The sequence below is a fragment of the Electrona antarctica genome, assembly GCF_951216825.1.
Source record: "Electrona antarctica genome assembly, chromosome: 19".
NCBI classification, from domain to species: Eukaryota; Metazoa; Chordata; class Actinopteri; order Myctophiformes; family Myctophidae; genus Electrona; species Electrona antarctica.
Genome location: NC_136800.1, coordinates 24,268,867 through 24,276,173, shown reverse-complemented (window position 1 = coordinate 24,276,173; position 7,307 = coordinate 24,268,867). Strand labels below are relative to the sequence as shown.

The 7,307-nt window shown below is 44.0% G+C and overlaps 1 protein-coding gene across 1 annotated transcript; it reads left to right on the top strand.

Moving 5' to 3' along the window:
• LOC306912336 (C-C chemokine receptor type 3-like) lies at positions 1-5,869 on the top strand. Its single transcript, XM_079488481.1, has 7 exons — positions 1-129; positions 620-848; positions 1,612-1,795; positions 2,613-2,715; positions 4,288-4,413; positions 4,793-4,997; positions 5,447-5,869. The coding sequence occupies exons 1-7, from the start codon at positions 28-30 to the stop codon at positions 5,653-5,655; spliced, it is 1,158 nt and encodes a 385-aa protein (XP_079344607.1). The 5' UTR covers positions 1-27; the 3' UTR covers positions 5,656-5,869.
• The last annotated feature ends 1,438 nt before the right edge of the window (positions 5,870-7,307 follow it).

Sequence of the window (7,307 nt, the reverse complement as noted above, 5' to 3'; positions counted from 1 at the left end):
ACAGGTTAACCGTTAAAGCGTCTAACCATGGATCAGGATCAATATGACCTGTTCAAGCTGTACGAAGACTACAACACCACAGACGACCCGTCCACAGTGGTGGACGGACACGTCCTTCACTGTCCCAAGGTCAGTGATGGAAGAAAGGCCTATTCATACTCCAGTTTCAGGTGATAAGGTAACACCAAAACAGTGCTTAGTAAAAACAGAGAGATATTTGTTATTAGTTAGTGGTTAGTGAGTGGTGACCACCGCGGCGTGATGTGACGTCATGTTGTCGTTTTTGGTCACCTAAAACTGGAGTATGAATGAATATAGGCCTGAAGTATCAATACCGCCATGTACTGTAGAACATAGTAGAAGTCCGGTATTCCAAATTGACGTGAGTAAAGTTCAAAAGTGTTGGCACCAGTTACAAAAGTAAAAGTAGGCCTACTCATTATACAGAAGGACCCATTTCGCTCAAGTTTCCACATGTACTGTATGAGATCCTTTGAAAATAGCAGATCTAAAAGCTCACAAGTTCAAGTTGTGAGCTTTTAGAGTGAAGAGAAAGAAACATCAAACTGGTACTAAAGTGAGTAAATGTACTTAGTTACTTTCCACCACTGTCCCCAAGGTCGACGTCAACCAGTTCGGAGCCAGATTCATCCCCGTCTTCTACTACGTCACCTTCCTGCTCAGCTACCTGGGCAACGGGCTGGTCCTCTTCATCATCTACAAGTTTGAGAAGCTCAGCAAGATGACCAACATCTTCCTGCTCAACCTGGTTCTCTCCAACCTACTCTTCGCCTCCAGCCTTCCTTTCTGGGCCACCTACCATTCATCCGAGTGGGTCTTTGGACGAGGTGGGTTTACCAGTATTTAGCACACCCAATAGTAACAGAATCCATTGAAAATATATTCATCTAATATTTGTGTCACTGCTAGGAGACCAGGGTCGAGCCCAATTCGTTTGTGGTATTTTTTGAAAAGCTTAAGCCCATACCTAACACCATACAAATCTAAAACTTGTCACCAAAAGCCTAATCTTTATGAGTTCCTCCTTTTTTTAATCCTGTGCCTCCAACTCAGGCCTGTTTTTGATCCTCAGGATCCATAGGCCCATCCCAATTGTCGTTTGGCCTGTTCCATTAAGTGGTCATCTGAACATCATGCCCCAAATCCGAGACCCCAGACATAGATTATTTTTGATAGCTTCTATCAGTGGTTCTCGAACTTGGGGTCCGGGGACCTCCAGGAGTCCTTGAGGGGTTACGGGACTGTGACTCTGAGGGCAGTATTATGCGTGTCTTAAGTACCAGGTCTTATTACTTAACTTAAGACCCGGAGGCGTGATCAATGCTATTCTGAGTGGCCAAACAGCATTGACCACGCCTCCAGGTCTTAAGTTAAGTCATAAGACCTGGTACTTAAGACACGCATAATACTGCCCTGAGAGTGTACAAAATGGAACCAAATGGGCCCGCATTTTGTACACTCAGAGTTAGGATTTTATTGTATAAGTCACGGTCCCAGAGATTAGAAAATTGTATCAAATGGAGCATCAAATGATGTAACAGAGAAAATGTAACAAATTCCTCTGTTCCTCTGATGGTCTGTTGGTTACAGTGCTGTGTAAGCTGGTGAGCAGCGTGTACTTCATCGGCTTCTACAGCTCTGTCCTCTTCCTCTCTCTCATGACGCTGGACCAGTACCTGGCTGTGGTGCATGCTGTGGAGGCCGCCAAGAACAGGACCAAGACCTACGCTGTCTGTGCATCGCTGGCAGTCTGGTGCATCAGCATTTTAGCAAGGTACATACTAGCTTGGAAACCAGATGAATCTGCCAGTGAAAAATAAAAAAATCAGACCCGGCTGAACTGAGTGATGCTGTTGGGGTGTCGGACTATTGGTTGTTGGACTATTGGAGTAGTGGAACTGTTGGTTGTCGGACTATTGGCTGTCGGATTATTGGTTGTCGGACTATTGGCTGTACTGTACTGTACTGCACTGTGCTGGTGTAAACTACTGATGTATGGTGTTACACTAAAAACTCAGATTCCCATCATGCACCTGTGCAGAGTGTGAAGCTCAACAGAGCCACTGTGTCACCTGTTGGTACTCTAAACAGACAAGGGACATTCAAAGGGACACACATTGCTGATCCTTGGAGTGGGCGGCTGCACCACTCAAAAATAGCCCTCGGCAGATTTGGTCTGGCCCCACTTGGTTGTGATTGGATTTGTCTGCCCCCGAAGTTGTGTGGCACCAATTAAGGCCCAGGAGGCAAATATGGGGAGGGTTTATCCCCAGAGACCCTGGAAATGCAGGGTCCACACAGAGATTTCAGACTAATATCTACACAGTGATATTAGTCTGGCTTTGTGGGTTAGGTGCAGATGGCGCATTCAAAAAAGAAAAATCACATTCTTATTGATTCAATAGGCATAAGTATGCACATATAATTGCAGACAATGTAGTATTTTGTTTTTCTCCAAAGTTCCTCCAGAAAACAGTGGAGGCTTAATGATCCAAAAGGGCATTATCAGCATCACATTAAAACACACAATATCTTTGAATCTTTGAAATATCTTTGTCAAATGTAAATATTATTTTTGATTGTCATTGTAGTTTGAAAGAGCTTGTGCTGCAGAACGTCCGTGAGGACCCAGCTCAGGGCCTGCTGTGTGAGGAAACAGGATACCCAGAGGACGTCATGGACCGCTGGAGACAGGTAGGATATACCCTGAAGAGGTCATGGACCTCTGGAGACAGGTAGGATACCCTGAAGAGGTCATGGACCTCTGGAGACAGACAGGTAGGATACCCTGAGGAGGTCATGGACCTCTGGAGACAGACAAGTAGGATACGCTGAGGAGGTCATGGACCTCTGGAGACAGACAGGTAGGATACCCCGAGGAGGTCATGGACCTCTGGAGACAGACAGGTAGGATACGCTGAGGAGGTCATGGACCTCTGGAGACAGACAGGTAGGATATACCCTGAAGAGGTCATGGACCTCTGGAGACAGACAGGTAGGATATACCCTGAGGAGGTCATGGACCTCTGGAGACAGACAGGTAGGATACCCAGAGGAGGTCATGGACCTCTGGAGACAGACAGGTAGGATATACCCCGAGGAGGTCATGGACCTCTGGAGACAGACAGGTAGGATACCCAGAGGAGGTCATGGACCTCTGGAGACAGACAGGTAGGATATACCCCGAGGAGGTCATGGACCTCTGGAGACAGACAGGTAGGATATACCCTGAGGAGGTCATGGACCTCTGGAGACAGACAGGTAGGATATACCCTGAGGAGGTCATGGACCTCTGGAGACAGACAGGTAGGATATACCCTGAGGAGGTCATGGACCTCTGGAGACAGACAGGTAGGATATACCCTGAGGAGGTCATGGACCTCTGGAGACAGACAGGTAGGATATACCCTGAAGAGGTCATGGACCTCTGGAGACAGACAGGTAGGATACGCTGAAGAGGTCATGGACCTCTGGAGACAGACAGGTAGGATACGCTGAAGAGGTCATGGACCTCTGGAGACAGACAGGTAGGATATACCCTGAAGAGGTCATGGACCTCTGGAGACAGACAGGTAGGATATACCCCGAGGAGGTCATGGACCTCTGGAGACAGACTGGTAGGATATACGCTGAGGAGGTCATAGACCTCTGGAGACAGACAGGTAGGATATACCCTGAAGAGGTCATGGACCTCTGGAGACAGACAGGTAGGATACGCTGAAGAGGTCATGGACCTCTGGAGACAGACAGGTAGGATATACCCTGAAGAGGTCATGGACCTCTGGAGACAGACAGGTAGGATATACCCCGAGGAGGTCATGGACCTCTGGAGACAGACTGGTAGGATATACGCTGAGGAGGTCATAGACCACGTACACTGAAGACAGGTCACATATTCATACTAAAGAATTGGCATTGTGAGTTTGTAGATAGTAATTTAATGTAGGTATTAATTTAGTGTGGCCAATGTCCAATCGCCAATTTTTCATAGTATAGTTTGTTTACTACTTTTGACACAGTGTCCTGTTTAGGCTATTTATTTTATTCATTTTAGAGGTCTTAAAAAGGCCTGAAAGTCCTTAAATTGTAACTTTAGAAATGTGCACATACCCTGTATGCGCTTAGGCTACTAAGTGTGTTTGTTTACTGCTGAGTGAGAAACCAATTGCTCTGACGGACCCCACCCCAAATCATTTGGGGGACCCTGACAGTTTGAGAACCCTGTATACTAATATAAAGAGTAACAGTTCCTCTCCATCCCTGCAGGTGATTTATTACCAACAGTTCCTGGTGTTCTTCCTGCTTCCTCTCTGCATGCTGATGTTCTGCTACGTCAGCATCACTGTCCGTATCATGTCCACGCGTATGAAGGAGAAGTGTCGCTCCATCAAGGTTGGTACAGTAATTTTGTTTTGTGTGTGTGTGTGTGTGTGTGTGTGTGTGTGTGTGTGTGTGTGTGTGTGTGTGTGTGTGTGTGTGTGATATATATATATATATATATATATATATACACACTGTATGACAAAGGCTAAAACTAAGAAAACATTTCATTTAGGTAGGCTTTTTTTGCAAAGCATTTATTTTGTTTGTTTTTTGTTCACTATTGCACAGCAGTGTGTAGGTGGGTTTTGTTTGTAGCACGGAATGTGGTGATTTGATTGTCAGTGTATGATGATGTATGATGACCAGTGTGATTTAATGTGGTTTAATCAAAATGCGATCCAAGAATCGCATTTTTGATTAAACCACAATAACCCTGTGCTCCATCCAGCTCATCTTCATCATCGTCTTCACCTACTTTGCCTGCTGGACGCCCTACAACAGCGTCATCCTCCTGCAGGCCATTAGAATCTCTGCCGGTACCAACAGCACAGAGTCGTGCAAAGAGTCAGACACACTGGGCTACTCTCTGTACGTGACGCGCAACGTGGCCTACCTCTACTGCTGCATCAGCCCAGTGTTCTACACCTTCATGGGTAAGAATGCCTATACTGCACTATTACTGTGCTTTATATATGTGTCCATTTTTCAATGCTTCCTTCTATGTTGAGGAAAAGATGATCATTATAACTGGGCTTACCAGAAATACGCTTCATCTCCACTGCATCTCAGAGGCAATATTGGTGCTTTTGCTCGGTACATTTATTTGAAAACGACTTTGAAAAATACGTTATTTTGTAGATTTAAAGTATTATTATTATGTTATACTTGGTCTATTTAAAAATATCCAATGTACAAGCTCACAATGTGATGCACCACAAGACTGTCGAATTTTGAAAAATGGCATAATTATTCTGCACAATGAGCCAATATTTATTTTCCCCTTCACTCAAGTCAAAATTTAAATGGACAGGACAGGACAATTACTTATACAGTGTGGTGTTGATACTTTTACTTAAGTATCCTCTCCCCCCTCTGTTTTTAGGTAAGAAGTTCCAGAGCCACTTCAGGAGGCTGCTGGCCAAGAAGATCCCCTGTCTAAGAAGACACATCAGCCTTAGCAGCCAGAGCAGCAGGACCACCTCACAGAAGAACCCCCATACCACCTGTGACCGTGAAGACCCCCCCATACCACCTGTGACAACTTGGAATGTAGGAGTTGGCACGTCAATTGTAATTAAGTATTCTGAGTGAGACACCCTTGACTTGTGTCACGGCACCCACCCTGTATTAGGCCACGTGAAAGAAAAAAAGAAAGATGAAAGTGATAGTCATACATTTTAAGAAAATGTATTTGTTTTTAGTGTCCGGGTACCCCGTCCAGGACAGGCTTCAGACGTGCCTCCTCGGGAGACTTGGCTAAGATCTGATTCTGAACCCATTTGATTTGGCATTAGCTGTTGTGAAGAAAATAATTTCCCATAATTCATTTTTTTACTTACTGTGCTTCAAGCGCCCTCTGCTGGCAATACTGGAGTCGTTCCTCACTCCTTCCCTTTGGACTCTCTTGGCAACTAAAGTGTAAAATCTTTTGTCCATTTCATAATTACTTGGATATTTTATAGCAGGACCTCTCTGTGTACCTACTACACTACACTACTACCTACTATCTACAATACTGAGTTAAACCATATCCTTGGCCTGGGCCATGGCTCAGCGGTCCAGGCACCTTGGCTGGTAATCCAGTCTGGCAGTGTGCCGCGGGCTCGACTCCCGATCCCGACGGCCTTTACTGCATATCACTCCCCCATCTCTCTCCCCATTTCCTGTCAGCCTACTGTCTGTGCCTCTATACAAAATATAATATATATATATATATCCTTGAATTTAAAGATGGAGTGCCACAATTTTTGTATTTTTCCAGTTTTTCATGTGTCTATGAGGTGACAGTACTTCATTATACACCCTGGAGTCATTGTTATGTGCAATGGTGTATTAACTTTGTATTTAGGGTTTCTTCCTGGAGGCTGAACCCTTGACAGTGAAACGGGCCAATGAAATAAACAGTAATATAGTGACATCACACTATCAGCCCCTCCCCCTTTATCATACAACTGGGTGCAGCTTCAGTTCAGGTGGATCACCACCCATCACCACCCACCAGGCAAACCAGGCATACTTAATGAACTGGTGTCCACATAAAAGCATGATTTGAACAAATACTGTACACTTTTTGGAAAAAGTTCTTCCTCCTAATATTATAATAATACCTGATGATCATGTTTTAGAGTGGAAAAAAATTGTGGCACTCCATCTTTAAGTTTCAACATGACGGTATGAATGGGGGTACATTTGATTAACATCCTGAAGCACACTAGTAAAACTTTGCTAAGTACAGTTGTTCATGTCGGTCTGAAATATATTTATTTGTACTGTAGAGCCATGCAAAAAACAATTCTCCACTGAATTATTTTAATCCAATCATTAGGTCTAATCTCCATTAAAAAAGATCATGTAACTATTACTTGAATACCGGTTTCTGTACTACAACAATAGATAGCTATTGTTATGAGTGTAAAAGTTTGTTTATTCACGTAGTTTACCAACCGACACTGAAACAATAGCCTATTGAGGGAATGTGAATGCTTGTGACACATTAACATGGGACTGATCATATAGGCCTAGTAGATCTTAACAATATACAACGTATCAACTTGTACAAATAAATAATAAACAAATAAAATGGAAGCGATGCTTTCATTATCTAGTATTATCTGGTATCTAATTATGTTAAATGTACCTATAAATATGTGATCCTATTCAGATGTGACATAGGCCTACTGTTGTGTCAGTCACAGACGGTGACGCTACGCCCCATTGGCCAATGGATACGTTGTCAACTTAGG

Bases quoted from the DNA above. Each gene is read 5' to 3' on its own strand.
- LOC306912336 (XM_079488481.1), top strand. From the start codon at position 28: ATGGATCAGGATCAATATGACCTGTTCAAGCTGTACGAAGACTACAAC. The intron at 1,796-2,612 runs GTACATACTAGC...TTGTCATTGTAG, and splicing joins TGCATCAGCATTTTAGCAAG to TTTGAAAGAGCTTGTGCTGC. The intron at 4,414-4,792 runs GTTGGTACAGTA...TGCTCCATCCAG, and splicing joins AGAAGTGTCGCTCCATCAAG to CTCATCTTCATCATCGTCTT.